This window comes from Dermacentor variabilis, chromosome 8, assembly GCF_050947875.1.
Source record: "Dermacentor variabilis isolate Ectoservices chromosome 8, ASM5094787v1, whole genome shotgun sequence".
In the NCBI taxonomy this organism is placed as follows: domain Eukaryota; kingdom Metazoa; phylum Arthropoda; class Arachnida; order Ixodida; family Ixodidae; genus Dermacentor; species Dermacentor variabilis.
The window spans coordinates 134,448,553-134,474,904 of record NC_134575.1 but is presented as its reverse complement, the minus strand read 5'-3'; the positions used below and the strand labels follow the sequence as shown (position 1 = coordinate 134,474,904).

Genomic DNA, 26,352 nt, shown 5'->3' with positions numbered 1-26,352 from the left:
GCTCTCGCATCATCGGGCGGTGTTGCAATTATAATTCAAAAAAGCATAGCCTGTCAACGTTTGCAGCTACGAACGGCCCTTGAGGCAGTGGCGGTTCGAGTCATTCTGCTAAACAAGCTTATCACTATTTGCTCACTTTATATACCCCCACATTATAAACTAAGCAAACATGAATTTCAGTCCTTTATTGATGAATTGCCAGAACCCTACGTTGTTCTTGGCGATTTCAATGCACATTACTACTTGTGGGGCGACCCTCGTATAGATGCGCGAGGACGCCTTCTCGAACAGTTCCTCTTTTCTTCTGGTGCTTGTCTGTTGAATAAAACGGCACACTTATATTACTCTCTTGCAAATAGAACCTATTCTTCCATAGACCTTAGCAGAGTCTCCCCGTCTGTACTGCCTGAACTTGAATGGGAAGTTACCGACAACCCTTACGGCAGCGACCACTTCCCTATACTGCTAAGATCACCGAAAGAAAATGAATATCCACCATACGCTCATAGATGGAAGGTTGACACAGCTGATTGGGAGAAATGTCGATCTCTGTCTAGTATCTCGTGGGCTGACTTGTCTTCGTTAGGAATTGATGCTGCAGTCGAGTTCTTTACAGCATTCATAATAGATGTCACATCTAAATGCATATCCGAAGTGAGTGGTCTGGCATGCAAACGACGTGTGCCGTGGTGGAACAGCGAATGTAGGATCGCCCGTATGAATCAGAACAAGGCGTGGGGGTTGCTACGCGCTTCTCCCACTGCAGAGAATCTTATGAACTTAAAAAAGAATTAAGTCCCAAGGCAGGCGAACCCGCCGACAGGCCAGAAGAGAAAGCTGGCACAAGTTTTTATCAAGTATTAACACGTTTAGGGATGAGGCCAAAGCCTGGAACAGAGTAAATAGGATAAGAGGGCGGCAAACACATTCACTCCCCCTGGTAAACACACAGGGAGATACACTGCAAGACCAGGCCGACTCACTTGGGGAATATTTTGAGAGGGTGTCAAGTCCAACAAATTATACACAATCCTTTCTCAAACACAAAGAAACAGAAGAACGTAAGCCATTACCAAGAAAAGGTCGAGAGAATGAGCCTTACAACCGTCCCTTTAGCATTGCCGAGCTAAGAGCTGCCTTGATCACATGCAAGAGCTCTGCACCAGGACCTGACAGAATTATGTACGACATAATTAAGAACGTACACACTGATACACAATTGACTTTACTTGCACTTTTTAACACTATTTGGGCTGCTGGATATCTTCCACTTGCATGGAGAGAAGCGATTGTGATTCCCATTCTGAAGCAAGGTAAGGATCCTTCGTTGGCGTCAAGTTACCGCCCGATAGCCCTCACAAGTTGCATTTGTAAGCTGTTTGAGAAAATGATTAATCGGCGACTCATACATTTCCTGGAATTAAACCAAATGCTTGATCCCTTTCAGTGTGGCTTCAGGGAAGGGCGGTCCACAATTGATCACCTTGTGCGCATTGAGGGAAACATTCGCGACGCCTTTCTACATAAGCAATATTTCCTATCCGTCTTCCTCGATATGGAGAAGGCGTACGACACAACGTGGCGCTACGGAATCTTGAGAGACTTGTCGGGAATGGGCATCAGTGGCAATATGCTCGCCCTAATAGAAAGCTATTTGTCCAACCGTACCTTCCGAGTAAAAGACGGTAATGCACTGTCACGTCCTTTTACGCAGGAAACTGGTGTACCCCAGGGAGGTGTGCTCAGCTGCACTCTTTTTACTGTTAAGATGAACACACTACGTGCTTCACTGCCACCAGCCATTTTTTTATTCCGTATACGTCGACGATATACAAATAGGCTTTAAATCGTGCAACCTCGCAGTATGCGAGAGACAGGTACAGCAGGGCCTGAACAAGGTTTCCAAGTGGGCTGACGAAAACGGATTTAAGATCAACCCCCACAAAAGCTCTTGTGTTCTTTTTACTAGAAAGAGAGGCCTGGCTCCAGATCCTTGTGTTCAACTGAATGGACATCAAATACCTATCAACAAAGAACACAAATTTTTAGGTATTATACTTGACTCCAAGCTCACTTTTATTCAGCACATTAAATATCTTAAAGAAAAATGTCTAAGGACAATGAACTTGCCTAAAGTTCTATCCCACTCAACATGGGGTAGCGACAGGAAGTGTCTGATGAATGTTTATAAGAGCCTGATTCGATCCCGATTGGACTATGGTGCCGTCGTATATAACTCTGCCGCTCCGAGCGCACTAAAGATCCTAGATCCTATCCACCATCTAGGTATCTGCTTAGCCACCGGTGCTTTCAGAACAAGCCCGATTGAAAGCTTATACGCGGAATCAAATGAATGGTCGCTCCATCTACAGAGAACTTACAAGCCTTACATATTTCCTAAAAATACACTCCAATCATCAACATCCATGTTTTAACACTGTTAACGATATGACCTGCACTACATTATTCCATAATCGTCCTTCTGTAAGAAAGCCTTTCTCGCTTCGAGTGAGGGAGCTTAGTGATGAGATATATGTCCTACTCCCCGAGCTTCGCCTAATGCATCCAGCCAAGCTGCTACCTCCTTGGGAGTGGCAGCTGATACAATGCGACACATCTTTCATTCAAGTTACAAAGCACGCTCCTGAGGCCGAAATCAGAATGCATTTCCTAGAACTCCAGCACAAGCATTCCTTTGCAGAGTTCTACACAGACGCTTCGAAGTCAAATGCCGGGGTATCCTATGCAGCCGTCGGCCCATCCTTCTCGGAATCCGACGTACTGCATCCGGAAACAAGCATATTTACGGCTGAGGCCTACGCATTACTCTCTGCTGTGAAGCATATAAGAAAATCAAAACTTCCAAAAGCAGCGATCTATACAGACTCCCTAAGCGTCGTGAAGGCCTTGATGTCAGTCTATACACACAAAAATCCTGTACTTAGTGAACTCTACACCGTCTTGCGTAAAGCGTACATATCTAACCAGCGTATCATTATATGTTGGGTGCCTGGCCACAGGAGCATTGAGCGTAACGTTCTGGCGGACGAGATGGCCACGTCAATCGCGTCGCAAACTGTTAACCCTACCGCTGCGGTGCCTGTCACAGATCTGAGGCCTTTCTTGCGAAGGAGATTGCGGGACCACTGGCAACGCATGTGGGACGCGGAAACGAATAATAAGCTCCACCTGATAAAACCACAGTTAGGATTCTGGCCCTCTACTACCAAATCGCGCCGAACAGATGTCCTATTCTGTCGTCTCAGAATAGGACACACGTTTGGCACCCATAATTTTGTACTAACCGGAAGTGAGCCTCCAACTTGTGGTAGATGCGGGGAGAGGCTGACCATACTCCATGTTCTCCTGGAGTGTCGGGAAGCCGAAACTGAGAGAAAGAGACATTTTTCATTAGCATACCGACAGCACATTCCTCTTCATCCTGCAATGCTTCTTGGTCCAGAACCGCTTTTTAATGCAGACACAGTCCTAGGTTTCATCAGAGATGTGGTCTTACACGTTATTAGTCCCATGCATTCGTAGCGCCTCCTCTCTCCAGAGGATGCCACTGCGATAATTGTTTCGCATAGCACAAGCCTCCAGGCCCTTGTGTTTCAAGGGCCCTAAGGAGGCAGTAGTGCTCTAGCATTTCTTATAATCTGCTATATTTTACCTATCGTATCACTCTTTTTAAATGCATCTAAATGTTCATAGTACAAGTCATACGTCATCGCCATAATTTTATTATACAGATTTTACGCACTTCAGTGCGTATATTTTAAGGCCCCTTTACAGCCACGTTGCACCAACTTCATAGTAATCATAAGTACACTGCAAACCCATTAGCACAGACATGGCGCTCTTTGGCCATACCTAGCCCTTGCGCCAAAAAACCCCATACATCATCATCAGAGAAAGTGTAATGATAACTACCGAGGGTAGCCGAGCGAAAGGGTAGATAGCTAGTGCACGGTTCATATGTCATGATAGATAAAAAACGACAGCAAGAAGCTTACAGACACCCACTTGCAAAGAAACACAGAAATGTAGGCAAACGCGAACAACATGAAATGAGCAAAGTGGAAAAAGGAGCAATGTGGCACTAGAAATAAGAAAAAGATGTCATCGATTCCTGTTCCTTTGGCTGCAGCATCATACACCGCGTTCATCATTATCGAAAAAAAAACTGCGCCATCTAGTCGCTTAGAAAAGCTGCTTATGAATTCCTCACTCACCACAACAATATCACAGCTTGTTCACTAGGACAGCCAGAACGCCGTCCGATGAATTCAAGCGTAATGCAAAATCCAGCTGTTGATGTCAATGCTTCGCCACTCTGGCGAAATGCCAAGTTTCTACAGCGCAGCCTCTTTGGCTTACTCTTCTTCCTTTTCCATTTCTCGCGCTGCTCTGCGCATTGCAGGATAACTATGCATATATACGTATAATAACACGAGGTGTTCTAAGTAGAGTCTGCAGGACACTAGACACAAGGCCATAAAAACGGGCGAGCGTGGGTTGAACACCGATCATGCGTTCATGACGAGTTCGGTAACGCATTTTCCTTTGTAAACGCACCGTTCTAGCGCTGATAGTCTCCTGCATAACGCATACGTACGTACATACATACATACATACATACATACATACATATTACATACATACATACATACATACATACATACATACATACATACATACATACATACACCCCGCAGGGGCGTCTGCGTCAGCAGGCGTTTGGTGCGTTGCGACACCACGGACCCGAGCACATGAGGGTTGGACCCTCCCGCGTGTAGCCGTGCGCGGCTTAGCCGTGTCCGGGGAAAGGGGGATCCTGGAGGTTGAGCCGATGCCGGGTGCTCGTACCATTAAGGCCCCCCGGTAGAGGCAACACACCTCTTTGGCCTCTGCTTCACGTAGACGGCACCCCCGGACTGACCCACCCGGGGGAAATCGGTAGTTGCCTTTTCCTGTCTCTCTCTCCCTCCCGCCTTCGTCTTTCTCTCACTTTTCATCTTTCCTGTCTTCTCCTTCCTTCCGCTTACTTCCAAATTTTCCAGGCAGCAAGGGTTAACCTTGTGTGAATAGCCAACCTAGGTTACTTCATATTTGGTTAGAGTGGTAACGTACAGCTGGCGTTTGCAGGCCGTGTTTCGCGTGTACTGCAGCGTCCCCTTGTAGGACTCCACGGTGGGTGGCTGGCGTTACTGCCGAAATTACAATCTCCTATGGCTACTTCCTTTCCTCCACTACCTGATCGCTCCCTGAAGAGGGGGCGCACCGATGATGTTTTAGAATTTTTCGCTCGTCAAAAAGAAACTTTTCCTCGCTTCCACGTTGTCCACTCCGAAACACCAAACAAACCCGTACGAACAATATCACCATTCCTCGTGTCCAAGTCTCTGACCCAAGTTCTTGGTACAGGTTACAAAGCATCCAGAATGACAAGCGGTGATCTCCTTTTGGAGCCCCGCAACCTGAAGCAATATGAAAACCTACCCAATCTAGTTTAATTTGGTGACGCCAAAGTGACAGTAACTCCGCATCGTACTATGAATACCACCCGTGGCGTAGTCTCCGATGATGATCTCTTGGAGCTGACTGAGGCTGAGCTCTTGGAGGGCTTCAGTGAGCAGAACGTCATCAACGTTACACGAATTAAGATGAGGCGTGACAACAAAGAAATACAGACGAAACACCTGATACTTACTTTTGGAACAAGCATCCTACCCGAGTCAATCGAGGCCGGGTATATAAAGCTCCATGTTCGGCCATACATCCCTAATCCCCTGCTTTGTTTCAAATGCCAGCGTTTCGGTCACAGTTCACAGAGCTGCCGAGGCCGCCAAACCTGCGCGAAATGCAGTGCTCACGAGCACACTTCTGAATCTTGTGAAAACTCTCTCCACTGCGTAAACTGTGAAGGCGAGCACGCCGCGTACTCACGGTCGTGCCCATCCTGGAAAAAAGAAAAGGAAATTGTTACAATTAAAGTCAAGGAAAACGTAAGTTTCAAAGAGGCACGCAGGCGGGTATCTTTCCTGCCAAAGCACACCTTTGCTGATGTGGCGCGTCAGGGGGCAGCGCCACAACGGTCTCCGGCGGCTGTCCGACCCACAAGCAGTGAGTCGGCAGCTATGCCATCTGCCCCCGCGGCGGTTGCAGGTAGCGCTGCTCCGTCAACCCAGAATGAGGGATCATTGACCCCGAAGGTTGGCGAAGCCGAGGCTGCCCCGGCCTCCCCGGCCCCTTCCAGCGCTGGCAACAGCCGGCGCAGCCAAATCCCTCAGGGAGCCCCATCGACCTACGGGCTGGTGGGCGTAGGGGTCTTGCCCTCCAAGGCGGGACTCTCTCTGGTAACCTCTCGCTCGCAAGAGCACGTGTCCGGAGCCTCACTAGAGGCAATGGACACTACACCTGTCCTGAAGGCGCACCAAACGCCTAAGGAGCGGCGAGGCTCCCTCGAACGCTCCAGAAAGGGCGAAACCCCGATTACAGGGCCTCGAAAGGGCTCTGTAATTTAATCTCTGAAATCTGCACAATCACTACTTCTGTTTCTGTACACACAGCACCTATTTACTATCAACATGGATACACAGATAATTCAATGGAACGTCAGAGGTCTCCTTAGAAACCTTGATGATGTACAAGAACTCATCCACAAACACAATCCAAAAGTGCTGTGTTTACAGGAAACACATTTAAAATCTATACACCCATACTTTCTCCCAATGTATGTTACATTTCGCAAAGACCGCGAGGATGCTGTCGCATCATCTGGCGGTGTAGCCATTATTGCTGACAGAAGTGTAGCGTGTCAGCTTTTAAAGCTCCAAAGGGCCCTTGAGGCCGTGGCCGTTCGAGCCATACTTTTAAATAAACTCATTGCCATCTGCTCTTTGTACATACCACCACATTATCAGCTTCACAGACGCGATTTAGAATCATTAATAGATGAGCTCCCAGAACCCTATACGATTCTCGGTGATTTTAATGCACACAGTAGTTTGTGGGGCAATCCACGCTGTGATGCGCGAGGTCGCGTCATTGAACAGGTGCTTTTCTCTTCTGGAGCATGCCTCTTGAATACAAAGGAGCCTACGTATTTTAACCTTGCTAACAAGTCATTTTCTGCCATAGATCTTAGCATTTTATCGCCGACACTTTTACCCTATTTTAAATGGCATGTGCTTAACAACCCGTATGGGAGTGACCACTTCCCAATAATCCTAACTACGCCGAAACAAGCTCAACTTCCCCCGCAGGTACCGCGGTGGAAGGTTGACTCAGCCGATTGGGAGCAGTACCGCACTCTTACACATATGACCTGGTCTGAGATGTCCGGTATAACCTTAGATGACGCTGTTGCATATTTTACAGCTTTTATACTTGATGCCGCATGTAAATGTATTACTCAAGCGAGCGGCATGGGTTCCAAACGGCGTGTTCCCTGGCGGAACGATGCATGCAGGCAAGCACGGAGGGACCAGAACAAAGCGTGGGCGATGCTTCGCGATTCTCCAACAGCAGAAAACCTGGAAAATTTTAAACATATCGAATCCTAGGCGAGGAGAACGCGCCGACAAGCAAGACGACAGAGTTGGGCGAAGTATATAGCAAGCATCAACTCGTACACAGACGAGAGCAAAATATGGAATAGAGTGAAAAAAGTCAATGGGCAACAAACATATTCCCTGCCTTTAGTAAATAGCCACGGAGAAAGCCTGGAAGATCAAGCCAACTTTCTTGGTGCACATTTTGAATACATATCAAGCTCCTCGCACTACTCCGAAACCTTCCTAAAGTACAAAACGCGAATAGAACAGTAACAGTTACAAAGAAAATGTGATAAAAGTGTGGCGTATAACGAACCATTCCCCATAGCAGAACTGCAGGCAGCACTGAATGACTGTAATACATCCGCCCCAGGCTCAGACCGCGTAATATATGAGATGTTGAAACAACTACCCTCCGAAACACAAAAAACCCTCCTTTACCTTTACAATGTTATATGGTTTTCGGGCGAAATCCCCTCTGTTTGGAAGGAGGCTACTGTAATTCCAATTCTAAAACACGGAAAGGATCCTTCCTCTGTATAAAGTTACAGACCAATAGCATTAACAAGTTGCCTCTGCAAAGTTTTCGAAGAAATGATTAACTGTCGGCTACTACACTTCCTCGAATCAAACAAATTACTCGACCCATACCAGTGTGGGTTTCGGGAGGGTCGATCCACCAATGACCATCTCATACGTATCGAGGCACGTATCCGTGAAGCTTTTGTTCATAAGCAGTTTTTCGTATCAGTATTTCTAGATATGGAGAAAGCATATGACACTACGTGGCGGTTTGGGATACTGAGAGATCTCTCACAGTTAGGTATACACGGTAATATGTTCAATGTTATCGAAAGTTATCTGTCTAATCGCACATTCCGTGTTCGAGTGGGCAACGTTCTGTCACGGAAATTTGTACAGGAAACTGGAGTGCCACAGGGCGGGGTGCTCAGCTGCACGCTCTTTATAGTAAAAATGAATTCTCTTCGTCTACACATACCACGTAACATCTTCTATTCAACATATGTTGATGATGTGCAGATAGGTTTTCAATCAAGTTCTCTCGCAATCTGTGAGCGACAGGTCCAGCTTGGTCTTAACAATGTCTCCAAATGGGCTGATGAGAACGGGTTCAGACTGAACCCACAAAAAAGCACATGTGTCGTTTTCTCTAGAAAAAGAGGCCTGCACCCTGATCCTGAAATTGTGTTGCATGGTGAGCGTCTGCCCGTAAACAGGGAACATAAATTCTTAGGCATAATCTTAGACGCGAAATTAACCTTTATACAGCACATAAAGTATCTAAAAAACAAATGTACGAAAACAATGAATATCTTAAAGGTGCTGTCACGCACAACCTGGGGCAGTGATAGAAAATGTCTCATGAACCTATATAAAAGCCTCATACGCACACGACTAGACTATGGAGCCATAGTTTACCAGTCGGCTACTCCAACTGCTCTGAAGATGCTAGACCCTGTACACCACTTAGGAATGCGCCTATCAACAGGGGCCTTTAGAACAAGCCCTGTGGAAAGCCTTTACGTTGAATCGGATGAGTGGTCACTTCATCTGCAGAGAACATATTCGTCGTTCATGTATTTTCTGAGAGTGAACGCAAACAGTGACCACCCCGCGTATTCCACTAGAAATGATTTGTTCAGTTCTCAACTTTTCCGCAACCGGCCCACAGTGGCAAAGCCTTTCTCACTGCGTGTTAGAGACATAGCTGCAGAAACAAGGGTTCCACTGCTTGAATACCACCTTATGCCCCCTGTCATATGGCCGCCGCCCTGGCAGTGGCAACCTATACACTGTGATACATCTTTCGTAGCTGTTATCAAGCGCACGCCTGTCGCGCATATCCGAATGCACTTCCTCGAATTACAGCACAAATATTCCTCTCCTGAATTTTTTACTGACGCATCGAAGTGTTATTCTGGCGTGTCTTACGCAGCCCTCGGCCCATCCTTTTCGGATTACGGTGTTCTGCATCCTAGTACAAGTATTTTCACAGCAGAGGCCTACGCGATATTAGCCGCCGTTAAACACATTAAAGAAAATAATATCCCAAAGGCAGTTATATACACAGATTCATTGAGCGTCGTAAACGCTTTGAAAACTGTCAAAAAATATCAAAACCCTATCATTGTATCTCTTTACTCAGCATTACTAACCACCTATGCGTCCAAGCAGCAAATCGTGGTATGCTGGGTGCCGGGGCACCGAGAGATATAGGGAAACGTGTTGGCTGATCAGCTAGCCACATCCGTCCACGCGAACGCTTCCAACTCTTGCATGACTGTCCCTGTAATGGACCTCAAGCCCTCAATAAGAAAAAAGTTAAGGGCTTTCTGGCAGCACTTGTGGGATAAACAAACAGAAAATAAACTACATGTTATCAAGCCGTATCTTGGTAACTGGCCGCCGGTATGAAAGAATCGCCAACAGAAGTGACACTTTGCAGACTCAGCATAGGACGCACATACAGCCCACACACATACCTCTTGTCCGGTGGCGATCCACCCATGTGTGATAAATGTGGTGAGCCACTTACCGTGCTTCACATCCTGCTGCAATGTACTGAATTAGACGCAAATAGGAAAAAGCATTTTCCATTACCACACCTGCAACAAATTCCACTTCATCCTCTTATGATCATAGGCATAGAACCGCTCTTTAAATATCAATCCTTGTTAGAATGTTTAAAAGATGTGCAAATTTTCATGTTATATCACCAGGAAGTCCGTAGCACGGCCTCTTACCTGAGGTCTCGGCTGCGGTAACTGCATTAAGAGAAAGCACCTCCCTCCCAGCCTTTGGGCTCAAAGGCCTCCCGGAGGCACAGGTGCTATTTCCATGTTCTTGCATTTTAGCACCATGTTCATTTATCATGCATACTATCCCCATAGACAACTACATGTATCACTATAATAATTTTATTCCATATATCATTTTACGCTTCTATGATACGGATTGATTTGAGGCCACTTTACAGCCATGCTACATCCCACCATCGCCACTCACAAATCAGCGCTTAACCCAACATTATAAGTCATGGCGCTCTTTGGCCACACCTGGCCCTTGCACCACTAAACAACACACATTCTATTCTACACACACACACACACACACACACACACACACACACACACACACACACACACACACACAAACACACACACACACACACACACACACGCGCGCGCGCGTGCACACACGCGCACACACGCGCACACACGCACACACACGCACACACACGCGCGCACGCACACACACACACACACACACACGCGCACGCACGCACGCACGCACGCACACACACACACGCACACACGCACGCACGCACGCATACATACATACATACATACATACATACATACATACACACACACATACATACATACATACATACATACATACATACATACATACATACATACATACATACATACATACATACATACATACTTGCATACATACACATTTCAAATAAGTGGTGCCTATAAATGCGTGCCGGCTTATGTTTTCCCGAGTAAAGATATTTTGCCAATACGTATCTTCCCACCCTTGGTCAATCTCGCCGAATAGACGTGCTGCTTTGAAACCAGGAATATAAAACTTAATGACGATTGCGGCACTGGGTGTGTAACAATTGGCATGTGCCAATTCTTGTCTAATCGCCAGAAATGGACGACCTACTCGAGCGCAAGGACTATGGAGAATCAAAGGAATTAAAGCAAAGCTTTCTTTTCATTTTCCCCATGGGCTTGGTGCTCGACGTGCCTTGCTCATGTGGTGTGTCATATGATCATTAAGAGCAGCCGCGTGTACGGATTACTTGTGAATGAGGATTTAGAAGAGGGCGCGTATCAGGGAACCATAGGGCAGTTTAACTGCGCAAGAAATGGGCAACGAGAGTGGTTCCACTGAACAGGTGCCTAAGTGGCAAGTCGTGAAACATGAACGCGTACTTGCGCTCAGAAAAGCGCAGCAAACCACCTATCGAGGCGAATGGGAAGCGCGTCTCGTCATGAACTTGGAGGACACCGTGCCAGCGTTGGAACCGAAGGACAGATATACAGTCTTAGCACGGTAACGTTTATTAGAGGGGTATATTCTCACAGATTTGTGCACCTTTAACTTACAAGTTACACATTAACCTTTACAAATTTAACTTCTATTAAAGGTAAGAAAGCGTGCACCTCAACTAGAGGTTACAACACTTTAACCTCTAGTATAGGCATACAGTATTGAATGCCTTTGCCTAAATATAAAGGTTACATTTACAATATACCGGTTGAACGATTAAAGTGTTTACACAAAGCGGCTTGCCGGAGGTCCCAGATGGACACCGTGCTGCGCATGCTCCGTATATAGAGCCGGTGTCGCCTAGCAACGGGGACGCGGCTCTTCTTTTTTTCGGGCTTCTTTCTGCGGTATGCTTCATAAAAGCCCGTTGCTCTGCGCATGCTCCGCCCAGGCAGTTGTCGCCTAGCAACAGAGGCGCGTCTCTTCCTTCTTTCGTGCTTCTTTCTGTTTGCGCCTCTTCTTTCTTGCGCGCTTCTTTCCGGGGCCGGATTAAGCAGACTACAACCGTGCGCGGAGAAATGTGAGCCTTCGCGGAGGAAGCCCCTCGGCCAGTCCTTTCCAGACGCTGCCTTTACATACGCTTGCGCTTCGAATTGTTCACGTGTCCACCTCGTGCGGTTTTCGGGACAAAAGGTGACCCTGTGTCTCTCTCAACCTAAGTGAAAAAAGAAACATTGCGTTTTGCAGGCAACCTAGACCTTACGTATACCGCAACATCTCTTGTTTGACCTAAAATATATCAAGACAAAATGCAGCCTACTACCCCAAAAAGCACAACAAAAGTGAGCGCGGGAGCTAGAGAAATTTCTTTACTTTCGAATAGTATATTGTAAGTGACAGACTCATATTCTTTTGGGCTACAGTTCTGTAGCTGCTAATCAATAAATGAGGCAAGTTTTCGCTTTGCCAACTACAAGTGTTCAGACCTGTGGCTCACGCTGTTGCGGTTTTTATCCTCCTGCACATGCGTTTGTTTACTCGGTGGATTGTTCCTAAGGTATCATTTAGCATGCGAAAATGAAAAAAAAATGAATTTCAGCTGGCTGATTTTTCTTTTTGATTTTCGCATGCTGAATGACACCCTTGGTACAATCCACACGGTAAACGCAAATGCATGCGCAGGAGAAAAACAGCAACAGCACGGGTAAAGGGCCTGAACACTTGCCGTTTTTCATAAGCAAAGCAAAAAATTTGCTGCATTTATTGCTAAACAGCTACACAATTATACCCAAAAACAGTATGCGTCTGTCACTTACTATGCCATTCGTAAGTAGAGATCTGTACTCCCGCGCTCCTCCTTGTTGTGCTTTTTGATAGCTAGAGAATTTTTTGACTAGATATCATCGCAGTCGAAGAGATGTTACGGCTTGCGTAAGTTAATTTGCCAGCAAAACGCAGTTTTTTTTTTTGCTTAGACTGAGAGAGACACAGGGTCACCCTTTCCTGTGGAAACCACACGAGGTGGACAGGTGAACTATTTCGAAGCGCAACCACGTGCAAAGAAAGAAGCGCGCAAGAAAGAAGAGGCGCAAGCAGAGAGAACCGCAAAAGAAGGAAATAACGCACCTCTGTTGTTTGGTGGCAGCCGGCTCGGTGTACCATGCGGAGATTTGGCCTTTCTGGAACAAAACCCAAGGTGGCGCCTCCCCGTTGCTAGGCCGCACCCTGCTCGTCGGACCATGTAAAGAGCGGGGCCCACATGAAATTCTCTGAAAAAAAGAAAAAAAGAAACGCTCAACTAAATGTGGTATCAAAAGTTTCCTTTCATTTAAATCACTTAAATCGTAATACTTCAGCCAACAAAGGGCTACTATGATACTAGTATACTAGTATCCCTTGGGATTTCTGACAAAATGAAACTCCCCGTGCGACACATTTTGAGCAAATATGTAACGGTAATGTTCCCAAAAATACAGTTCAAAACACAATTTGAACGCCTGAGGAGGAGGCACCGTTAGCTTGTATAAATAATTTAAGTATAAATTGACAGTTCCACAGGCAGTATAAGGTTAACTTCAGAATGCAACATCTTTATTTGAAAATACAACATAGAATACACCACAAATACAGCAGGCCTTGCTGGCACATGACTAGATCTGGAAATTTAAGACAATACTATCACTAGCATCATATCACAGAAATTTTAAATATCATATCACCGTGTTTCAGCCATGCATGTCGTCAATAAATTCGTGTTGACTGTCCATGTAAAAACTTGTACTGCTGTCAGAGAGAGAGAGAGATAAAACTTTGTTATGTCCTTGATGGGGTTCAGGGGTGGCGGGGGTCGGGAGACTAACCCCCAATCCCCCCTTCCTCAGACGGCGGCCAGTCCTTGCTTTCTGGCGGCGTCTTCGGCCATCCGGACGGCCCAGAGCTGCTCCTCTGGGTCCAAGCTGAGCAGCAATGTCTCCCACTGCTCGGCCGTAGTTATGCGTGTGTTAGTGTGGGAGGTGTTGGTGGGTGAGGCTTTGGGTCTCAATCTACCACTTGGCGACTCCTTCAGACACGAACCTTTCCGAACCCCGTGCTTTACAACCGCATGTACCCCGATGCATACTCTCCACTCTGCAAAGCGTGCGAGGCCCGCGCTGACCTCGATCATATTATCTGGCAATGTACTGCTGTCAGGAAGCAAGAAAACGAGGCAAAGATTAGTACGTGTGATTGCAGGCACAAAAACTGGACACTTGTGTTCAGATCCACATTGGACACTACATAAAAAAAGCTTTACACATCCTGTGCAGCATTAGAGCAGGTCAATAAAGACGCTTCCAATGCAATGTAGCCAATGCAAAAAATATACAAAGTATTGGCTATAGGTGAACCTAAAAAAGAAGACTGGACCACAAGGCCATGCATGCATGCAGCCCATCTATACCTGAGCAACGTTTCCTTAGTGTTAGCATTGGCCACCACTGGCATCAAAACACAACTTGTTGCTCTTACAAACATCAGACAAAGCTGAACCAGGAGATGTGCAAAGTGCTGGCTTGTAGGGCCAAATGAAAAAAGGCTGGAAGTGGTGATGACAATACAAACATGAAATTTTTTTAATTAAAATTACTACAAGACACATTTTATGTCTAGCTAACGATGTCAAGGATGGGATTCTAACTTTTTGAATGCACTACCTATTTAAAATCAATATTGAAAAAGGTCATTAGGACACTACTATGCATAGTACTGCACAATTACTCTATCATCTAGAGGCTAGCAGTTAGAATAACTCAGTGACAAAGCAAGGCCGCCATAATTCACATTGCACGAATTTAAGAATTTTGAGCAGCTAAATAAAATACTTGTACACAAGAGTAAGTGCCACTTGCATGAATGGATGTATTACTTCAGTAATTTTCAATAAAACAGTTATAAAAAAGGCATGCAAATGTAATGCACAAAATGATGCATCTATTCACCACCTCCTGGCAACAAGTGAACATTAATGCAAGGTGAAAATTGTTAACTAGACGTTGAGTCAAATCACATTCTTTTTCTTCTGAAGGGCAAAGAAACACTTCAATCTGTCATTATTGAGCCCTCTAGCTACAACATTGCTGGGAAGCACAAGTTTCTGCATCAGCGCCAGGAATTGTGCAAATGCATATGGATGATCGAGGTTCTTGATGTAGTAGGTTAAAATACAATAAATTACAGTTAGCTCCAGGCTGCCGTTCGAGACCCAGATTATATCTTGCCTGCTGCCAGCATAAACACACGTATGCTCGCTGCATGTGTAGAAGTGGGGAGCTGCAATCTGGATATCACCATTGGGCAGTGGAGCCTACAAAGACAGTTAGAGCCTATAAAGATTCGCCTATCAAACATTAAATATGCACAGTATAATGTGAACTGACGAAGTAAAATTTATAAAAAACGTGCAGTACTGCAGAGTACAACTCAACCCCAAAGAGCCCAACCATTCTACATCAAGGAAAATTAGAACTGGCTCACCTTTAGCTCTCATTATAGTAAGCATGCAGGAAAAAGTAATGAAATGTTATTTTACTAAAAGTAATCAGAATAATACTAATTTTCGTTTGTTTTCTGAACTATATAGAACTGAAATCTCACTAAAGGATAATAGGAACGCTCCTGGAGGCTTTTTATAAGTTCTTGCTGGAAAGGGCTCACAGACGCCACTCCTGCGTCCCAACTATGTACACGTACAATGTAATTTCTCGTACATTGCGTACATTATATACATTACGTACTCAACCACTCCCTGACGCCGCGTGCAGGTCAGCGACAGCAGCAGCAGTGGAAAAGTCGAGGGAAGTGGCAAAGAAAGCTTCGCTTTAAAATATTTGATACACTAGGCAATCAAAAAAGCTTTGGCTAACATTCCACATTATACTAACCATATTGCTCCGAGGACAGACTAGATGTGCAAGCTTCCACAGTTTCATCTGACACTGAGTCCTCGAACACGGTGCCTGGCACATTGCATTGCGCCTTTGCCTCGGCTGCATTTTTCGTTTCTGAAATGATAGACGCAACGAAAGAACATCATTAGTGTTCACAAAGTAATGCAGAGCGCATTGCAGAGCTCTAGGCGAAAAAAAAAAACGCGTACATAAGCAAAATTCGTGCTAAAGCTATACAACATGTATTCTCCGAAACAACGCTGCATATAATTATACATCATTGTGCGAAATTTGAATGCAAGATCGATGTAAGAGAAGGGGTGACATTGCGGTAAAAAGAGAATTGTGTATTCTTCGCAGTTAGTCAATGCTAACCACCAATTCCCATGTTAAATTATTGGCCCGTTTGACTAAAAGAAAATAGAAAAAACACGCATTTTCACCCAAAAAGCGAAGCACTAATAGCGATAGCAAAGCATTAGACCACTACTCAAACTAAGGTACGTAGTTTTACCTGCCGTAACAGTAATCATTAGCTTACTAATAACCATGGTGTCACGCGAGCACAGGCATAAATGAACATATCTCATTTGACGACCGCGAACAATCGCTGTCAAGTTGGCTTGAAGAACGCAGAGGGGAGCGAACGTTTGTTTTGTTGCTCCCTTTAACGCGTCTCCGAACTTTTGAGAGATTACGCGACCTCCAGCACTACGCGCACCGAAAGAAAGCGGAAATGCAACCACGAGCCGCCTCGGCTTGCCTGACCTCTGCACACACCGGAGATTACCTCCAGGCCAGGGCGCGGGCAGTCACGCACCACCACACCATGGCTAACGGAGGGTGCGCGAGGCAAGTTCTACAATACTGAACGATTTCTGTCAACTACGTCAGCCCAAAGCACGGTGCCAGTACAAGAAACGTATTGTTAAGGTCATTTAGTTGCCCTGACACAACTCATCCCGCCGACAAGCTCAATATTTTAGAAAGGTCTAATCCAATATTTGCACAAAATGACATCAGATTTAGCTCAATGTAAATCGAAGAGCATAAAGAAGCAAATATGTCAACAATAACTTTTTTCAGAAACACTTACGCGCAGCGAGAGCATGCACTATGTCAAATGTTGAATTGCGAACTATAAAGAATTCACGTACTATCCACCGAAAAATAATTAAAAGCAAAAATTCTACTTACCGAGATCACATATTTTTCCGTGTGCATTTGGGACGTGGTCACAATATTCACACCTCACCAGGTTGTCACTTTCCGACAGGCGCAGAATAGTGTATCGCTTGCACTCACAACCCGGCTCGTTGCAGCGACCGCGCAACACACCGAAAAGGTCTCTGCTGCACGAAGGCATGAGGGTGCAGCGGATGGCGCAAGTTCCCAGTAGAAGCGGTAATAACTATACTGCAGGCTACAAGTGGTGGCAGCAGACAATGGCGATCGGATGGTATCCAAACAAGTCAAATATAATGGCCGTCTCAGAACGACAACTACTACAACGACAGGACGACAGCGCGCTAACCACTCCGGCCGGCTCCGAGCCTCCCGCTCCCGCTTAATATCTTCCCAGCGTGCAACTCGAGTCATCTCGATTGGACCGAGGAGGAGAGATGATAGCACCGTGGATGGCCGCACTCCAGTGTGGCTGATGCCTGCTCGCTTCCGCCATGTTAGAAAGAGGCACTTAGAGGCACAAGCAAAAATGAAAACAAAAATGAAAACAAGTAATGAATTACAGAAATAAATGTCAAAGGTGCCAGTGATGTTATCGGTGTGATGATGGAAGCATTTCGTGTTTGGTCAGTGGCAAAGATTTCATTTCTCAGTTGGCGGCTTCACACATTTAACGCTCTTTTCATCTGTCTATGTCTCCTAAAAAGACAACGGAGCGGACGGCGCTCGCTTTTATGTGAGTGTAGCGGCATCCTGTTGATTTCACTGAACGATTGGCGCGTTTCGGGTCTGCTGTAGCTTAAATTTGCTGTCGTTGTAGTGCCAATCTTCGGCACAGCTTAAAATGCACAAATAAAGCTGGCAGTGGAATCAGTTGGCACAATTTTTATTAGAAAACATCCTAAGTGCAATGCAGAATGGTTCGCCGACATGTAGATTGTTGTCCATTTCAAAGCAGTTACGCCGGTCGCCTAGCGCGTACCGCATCCCCAGTTCCCTCGCCGCGCGTTTATACTTATGTACGCACTCTGCCTAGCTGGTACCACGTGTCGGCATGGTTTTCTTAGGCACACACTTCTTGCACACTAACTATTAACCTCATCTTGAGCGCTTATGGTTGAAGCATGGGAAATTTTTGGTTGACAGCATCAAGGCAGTGCAGGGAATGAAACGAACCCGGTCAAAGGCAGAAAATGTATGCAGACAACTGAAAGGTTCTGCACAGGGACATTTTAGTAGACAAGTCGAATTATATTGATATGTGATAGAACCATCCAATGTTTTCAACAACCTTTTACTGAAAGACCCATCGCGTTCGTGTGCTTTTCTTCAACTGTTCTTTCTCGCGTCGTACATGAAATTTGTTAAAAAATATTCATTGTTCTAAAGAAACTCGCCCACTTTTGTTTCTCGTGTTGAAATACCGATGTTCCATGCCTGTCTCATGGTGGCTAGAATGCGTGCGAGAGCAGGGGACTTCCGCGACGTTCGACCGCTGGGTTTCGGCAGGCAGTGCACGCCACATCATTCGATGACACAGTCTTCGTTGCTGATATTTCAAATAAGGCTGCGCGCCAAGTATGGAGGGTCGTCAAAGAACAGCGCGCGGATGAACACGCAAGTGCGATCGTGCAAGATTTCTTTTTTGTTTTTATATCGTGAAAAATGTAACTGCTTGGCTGACAGAAATTAAGACCGAATGCAGCCCGAACTGCCGAAGTACTACGTTTGTAATAACCAGATCATAAATGCAGAACACGAACACATTAGGATACATTTATCAGCAAACGTCCAATCCATGATGTAGGACTCCTCACTGATGCGCTGCAGTGTTCTTTAGAGGTTAAAATCTAAAGGTTACAAGTCACTTTGCGCTGAACTAAGCTTTAAATCCGTCAATTTTGACTCTTGTAACCTATAGATATATATATACGTAACAACATTTAATTAAAACATCAACATATTTTGCATGTAACCTTTATTTTATAAGTTACTTGTGATTACAGGTTACCATAGAAGGTACCGTGCTAAGAGTGTATACTCACGCCAATAGACGGCAAAAGAGAGAAATAAGTATGCATCAGCATGCCAGGTCAGCCAACCGTCACTTACTGCAGGACAGTTTTGGAAGTGCGCGCAGTGAGTGCAATGCACGGTGGTTCCGTTCGGATATCACGCATGCATTGGATCTACAAAGAAATGCCACAAGGAGTTTCCAGGAGAATGCATACATCACAGTTTGTGCAGGTAACGTGCGGTCCGCCATTGTTTCCACCAGATATACAACGATGTCGCCTGATGCGTCAAAATCAGGAGGGGTAACTAATTACTCACAGCTTCGTAATGTGTGGACGCAACATAAACGCACGTCATTCACTCTAGTATTTCGCATCTCGGATAACTCTGCTTCCCATATATCCATCGTCTCCGACCAAAATGAAGCAAATGACATTAATAGACTTCGTTCTTATGACGTATAATGTGTCATGTTGAGAAATGACTTCAGCACGAAGATACCACATAAGCTTCTACGCAACGCCACATAAATAAAAGAATTACTGACACGATTCGAGCGCTCCTTTTAGAGGCACGGGTAACGTAAGGGCGAAGATCGATATACTCGTGCACAAACAACCTAAGAAGCTTCGACCAGACAGACTACATCAAGTGGGATGACTGTGGTTTTGTTTCAAAGTATAAGATTTATTGATGCTATTTCACGTGTGGTGCTGCATAATGTTTCATTTTTTACTTACAGTTGGACGGACGAGGTCCGCACTGAATGGAATAGAGAGCTCATGCATGCTTTGTGCGAACAGGTCAATCGTGCAATATTTGTTTTAGCCTAAATGCCTTAAGAGTTTTATTTCAGATACAACAACTTTTTCAATGCTTGAAATATAATAAATGTGAGACAGACTATAAAGACATATACTTGCTTTCTTTACAGGTGCAGCCTCGAAAATGGAAGGCTACATTGACAACAGACCCGCAGGTGATTCCGACTTTGATATATATAGTAAATTGGAACGTTCAATTGCTTCTTTCTTGGATTAATGTGGCGACGTTTTCTCACCGCATATTGTGCCACGCATTTGATTAATGATATTTTTACGGTCTCCGGAGAGGATTAAGGGGCTGCACTAATGATCACCAAGACACAAAAATTCTGAAAATCATAGGAGCAACGTCGTCCTCCTCTTTCTCCACTCTCGCTTCCCGCATATTTTTCTTCAGTGACCCTTTGTAACAAAATTAAACCATGGGTCTAACAATACTGAACATTGGCGCTACGAATTGAATTGCCTGCTTTTGATTCGTATTTTATTCGAGAAAGGACTACTCGAAGCTTTCAAGCGCTATATTTCAGATTAATACAGCAGATAACACTTATTGATGAAAAGAAAACAAGCACGCACGTCAGTGTAGGACGATGTTAAAAAATAAAGCAAGTTTCATAAAGAAAATTCATTTCGACAACTCTCACCTGCTTTGGGGGCTTCAGAGAACTGATTAATCAATATCTTTTTTTAAGTTCTAGCATTTTTGTTGCAGGTGAGCCATCGTGGCCCCAAATAAGCACGTGTTACTGAGCGAACGGATGGATCACATAATTTCTGATCAATTATTTTAAGCAATTTAAATATAAAGCCATACCTTAAGACAGTCTGCAAATGTTTCCTTGTTCTAGGCAGAAAAAAAATAATTTTGACAATATCATCGTTTAAAAGAAACTACCACTTGAAAGTGCCCGGCGTTGCGTTACAATTGACCCATTGAGCACGTGACCACGGACTCCGCCTTTCAGTAGTTGTCATGCGGCGCGAGATGCGATCACGTTCGACTTGGTTTTACACAACGGTTCTCTGTTGACATTAGGTTCTCGTGAACGCTGTACTACAGGTGTGATATATTCATATAAATCTATTACCTTGTTTTTGAATGTTTCATGAGAAAGACTTCATGCCATTATTATATTTTAATTTGTTTACAAATAAAAATATTCACTTTTAAATTCTAAATACGAAGTAACTTTTCCTCAAATATTCGAGTTATGTTTGAATTGGAAGTTTCGCTATTAGCACATTAAAGCTGTGGCGTCTTTGACGTCACCTGCTTCCTTGTCTGTATGCAGTGCGATACAGGAGAATAATAAAATAAACAATTGATGTGGGTATGCTCGACTCATCGCGCTCGTTGATGTTTTCCCTACATGGTCTCACATCTATTGTAATCGTGCTTCCCCGCGTAGCAGCGCGCAGGCGGTAATCGGTGTAGTTGCAGAGTAGTACGATAGATGGTGCCAGTGTTCCAATGCTGGTTCCACTTGACTGCGCGGTTACTCGGGTGCAAAAGGGAATGAGTTACCTCCTCTTAGTTAGGGGTATGCACCGGGCGCAGCCGTATCGCACCCCCGTGTGCACGTTTCCCGGGACCATTCCAGGAGAAATTTCGGACTAGACTGGGATGGACCAACGAAATTGTTTGAACGCGTCACCATTCGCGCGACTGTACATGCAGTTAAGTAGATGCTGCAGCCCGGCATGGGGTGATTTGTCAGCGGCCATCACCATGTTCAATTACTTGTAATTTGGCTAGCTAGCTTATTGCAATGAAGGCGCTTTAACTGCCCTTTAAATTTTTTGCGCTAATGTGTTGTTGATCGTTTGTCCAAAAAGCACATTTGAGACCCCACAATGGACGACAATTTTTGCACTCTCGTCTTGGACGCTCTACTGCAACAGCCTACCCGAATGGGTGGTAGAATGGGTTTATAGACGCTTCAATCCCCGCACAGAGATGTTACGGTCCGGCAACTTTAGCTCAGACGCGCCAACGACAAATTTTCGGGCGTTCAACATGAGGCCACAATTCTTCCACCGTTGCGTAGATGACGTTCGTAGTCAACAAACGGGTTCTTTGCGATGGAGATGTCGTAACTGTGAGCAAACGAAGTGAGGAGCCCGCGTGTCACCACGCAATCAACATTTGCAATATTTCAGTTGCGTTGCAGAAGCCAAACAGCATTCACACATACTCAATGAGTCCAACCGAAGCTTTTATGCCTTCCTCGATGTGCCAGGAGACTCCACAGTGTCCTGTCAAAGACATTCACACTAACAATCTTGCTGAAATGAGTGCGAACCGCGAGGCCGCGCCTAAAATTCTGCATGCGGGGAGACGTCTGTCTGGAGGATGAGAACGTTCACTGCATGGTGGTCGCCCCCAGCCGCCAATCACCCGTGTTCTTTTAAGTGCGCATACATTTCTTCGGCTACCAAACGAGAAACTAGTCCTTCCGTCATATTAGAGGAATACAATGTCTCATTCCCCATAGTGTGAATATGGTCTATTGTTGAGTAGCCTTTACGGAATCCTGCCTGGTCCTTTGGTTGACAGAAGTCTAAGGTGTTCCTGATTCTATTTGCAATTACCTTAGTAAATACTTTGTAGGCAACGGACAGTAAGCTGATCGGTCTATAATTTTTCAAGTCTTTGGCGTCCCCTTTCTTATGGATTAGGATTATGTTAGCGTTCTTCCAAGATTGCGGTACGCTCGAGGTCATGAGGCATTGCGTATACAGGGTGGCCAGTTTCTCTAGAACAATCTGTCCGCCATCCTTCAACAAATCTGCTGTTACCTGATCCTCCCCAGCTGCCTTCCCCCTTTGCATATCTCCTAAGGCTTTCTTTACTTCTTCCGGCGTTACCTTTGGGATTTCGAATTCCTCTAGACTATTTTCTCTTCCATTATCGTCGTGGATGCCACTGGTACTGTATAAATCTCTATAGAACTCCTCAGCCACTTGAACTATCTCATCCATATTAGTAATGATATTGCCGGCTTTGTCTCTTAACGCATACATCTGATTCTTGCCAATTCCTAGTTTCTTCTTCACTGTTTTTAGGCTTCCTCCGTTCCTGAGCGCATGTTCAATTCTATCCATATTATACTTCCTTATGTCAGCTGTCTTACGCTTGTTGATTAACTTCGAAAGTTCTGCAAGTTCTATTCTAGCTGTAGGGTTAGATGCTTTCATACATTGGCGTTTCTTGATCAGATCTTTCGTTTCCTGCGATAGTTTGCTCGTATCCAGTCTAACGGAGTTACCACCGACTTCTATTGCACACTCCTTAATGATGCCCACAAGATTGTCGTTCATTACTTCAACACTAAGGTCCTCTTCCTGAGTTAAAGCCGAATACCTGTTCTGTAGCTTGATCTGGAATTCCTCTATTTTCCCTCTTACCGCTAACTCATTGATCAGCTTCTTATGTACCAGTTTCTTCCGTTCCCTCCTCAGGTCTAGGCTAATTCGCGTTCTTACCATCCTGTGGTCACTGCAGCGCACCTTTCCGAGCACGTCCACATCTTGTATGATGCCAGGGTTAGCGCAGAGTATGAAGTCTATTTCATTTCTAGTTTCGCCGTTCGGGCTCCTCCACTCAGGATCGCTCATATCCACGTAAGGCAGAGGCTACAAGCTCTCAGCAAAGTGAAGCGAACAGTGTATACATTCATACAAACTCCCATACAACACACGGAACAGCATATGTTTTAGTAAAGAAGTAGCTCACAACAAGCATGCGAACCGTCAACAAAGCATTGCATGCCCTCCTCGGCAATTGTATTGGTAGTTTTGCTAAAGCTTTGCTGGATATCGAGGTTGATAAGGACCAATAAGAGTGAATTAGGATCGGATCACGTTCGATAAAGTTGATAATGACTGATGGGAGTTGATAACGGTGTATGCTCTTCGAATCAAGTTTCATAGCATTGATAATGGCACCGGGCTGCGTTGAGATGAGCAAGGGGCACAAATCTGACGCATACCTACGCAATCACCACAGGAGTTCCCGCGTGAATTCTTTCAACATGAAGTTAAGAGGCTAAGTGTAAGCGCTGAACGAAACCGTATGATGCCCCATTGCAGCATGTGTTCGAAATGCCTCTTTGCCAGTCGATTACCTTAGAGACAACGAGAGCGGGAGGAGACAAGCGCCTGCATGTAAAGATACGGGGCGTCATTGTAGCTGGGTGGCGTTACACTGCTTGGCGAGAAAAGGGAACTCAGTGAGGATGTTTTCAAATTCCGACGATGACAAATTCAGACAACACGCCTGTGATCGATAGACGAGCGGTACTATCAATGAGATTGTGCCGCGGCATACTGACCTACAAGTCGTACTGCGGCATGAAGTTGATGCCGACTGTGGGGAGCATTGAGTCTGCAGAAGAAGAATTACAGAAATATACTCTGCAGTCCCAGGTTCCATAGTCGGAGAAGGAAAACAGTAAATAGCGATTGATGATGAATCCGCAAAATGCACAGCCAGTTTGCAACTGTGGCACACATTGGTTGGTGGCAGTGCACTAGCTTAAACTTCCGTGTTCATCTGGGGTTTGAGTCCTGATAGCTTTTCAGTGATTAAATTTGGCCAAAGGGAGAAACGAGGTCACAGGCCACCGTCAGAAATCTCGTCTTGCGTTTTTCGAAGAGATGCATAAAGCCTGCGTATTTCCATGCGCGCTGCTGAAATGATTTGTGGAACCAGCTCAGTTAGTGACTGTGTGCACTGAGCCAGCAGTATTTGTGTGGGAATCAGCGAAACACGAATGACAGCTTTGTGACAACTATGTGGCTGTCTAAGTGCGAAATGGTTGAGAACTTTGGTGCTTGAAAGATGATAGCGAGTCCTGGAGAGGCCACCTCATGTACTCGGCTGGCCAACGAGGAGAGATAGTCGGGGAGCATATCTCTAGCAGCCATGGGAAAAGAGGAATCCTCTTTCTCGGCAACCAGAGCATGGAGTTTGAAGATATTTATTAAATTGAAATAAGTAAGTGCCATTGGCTGCGCGGGTAAGATTGCTTTTTAGTATGTATATTTCTCAGCAAAAGGCGTTGGAAATTTCAAAAATCAAGATAGCTGAAGAAGAACGTTTCTTACTCCATAACGCAATAATAAAACACCATATAACAACTCCGAATATGGTCCATAATATTACGTATAGGCGGAGAAATTGTACTATACAACGCTCTTATATAGACACTACTTTCTGAGTAAGTCTTTGGAACAACACTTGCGAGTACTGTAAACACTTTCTGTCAACTGTAAAATCATATATCAAGTTTGCCCGCTCTACATTGTCTAAAAGGTGATTGTTACAGAAGAACCTTACGATATTATTCTGTGATTTCAACATCTCTTCCAATAACTGGTCCAACATAGCTGAAGCGACATGAAAAACACCATTGAGAGTAATTTCATTATAAAGTGCCTTACGTTTGCCCTAGCACAAATCGTCAGTAACACCATGCGGAACAATGATAAGTCATCCAACATATTACACCTTGCCCTAATTGCACGCTCCGATGAAGTTATCCACTCACACATATACCTGGCTTTTGCGATAATTCAGCGTTATATACCTCATTGCTCTGTGGCGTCCCTACCTTCACTAAAGGAAAAAAAGAGTAAAGATTGCATTGAAGAGGAACGCCCAGCGCTACCGACACATCACCAGTCGTCCGGGAGGGGCGAGATGGAGATTGCCTGAGCTGCTCTGGTTAAGACAGGCTGCCTGCTGCTCTCTTGGACCTTATTCATATTAGATAGTGGTGTAGGTGCGGCGGTTTTCCCCCAACCTGGAATTACGCACCCGAACTGTGCCATCCGTCATGCCAGATGATCCCAGCCCGACAACCCCACTGGTTACCCCAGCCATCGTATATGCCGGTGCCCAGCGTAAGCGGGATCCTGATATCTGCAGCGGCACCGATGAGAAAGACGTTGAAGATTGGTTGGAATCGTATGAACACGCCAGCAACACCAACAAATGGGACGATCCCCTCAAGCTCGGCAACGCGATCTTCTATTCATCGGTCGTCGCCAACGTGTGGTTCAAAAACCACGAAGATGATCTCCGCACGTGGACTAGCTTCAAACCCGGCATCGCAGAAGTTTTCTGCCGCCCTGGTGTGCGCAAACTTCGCGCTGAACAACGCCTACGAAGCCGATCCCAGCAAAGTGGTGAATCGTTCACCAGCTACATAGAGGACATCGTCGACCTCTGGCGGCGTGTCAACCCGACGATGGTGGAGGCGGACAAGGTACGTCACATCGTGGAGGGTATTTCCGACGATG

The 26,352-nt window shown here is 45.3% G+C and overlaps 1 protein-coding gene across 2 annotated transcripts in view; it reads left to right on the top strand.

Annotated features, from left to right (window-relative positions):
- LOC142591291 (uncharacterized) overlaps positions 1-26,352 on the top strand; it is a 250,753-nt gene that overhangs the window by 213,909 nt on the left and 10,492 nt on the right. For both annotated transcript variants that reach the window (XM_075703620.1, XM_075703621.1), the window contains one exon: positions 20,154-20,198. In XM_075703620.1, the coding sequence (XP_075559735.1) occupies positions 20,154-20,198 (45 nt within the window). The remainder of the gene's footprint in view (positions 1-20,153; positions 20,199-26,352) is intronic.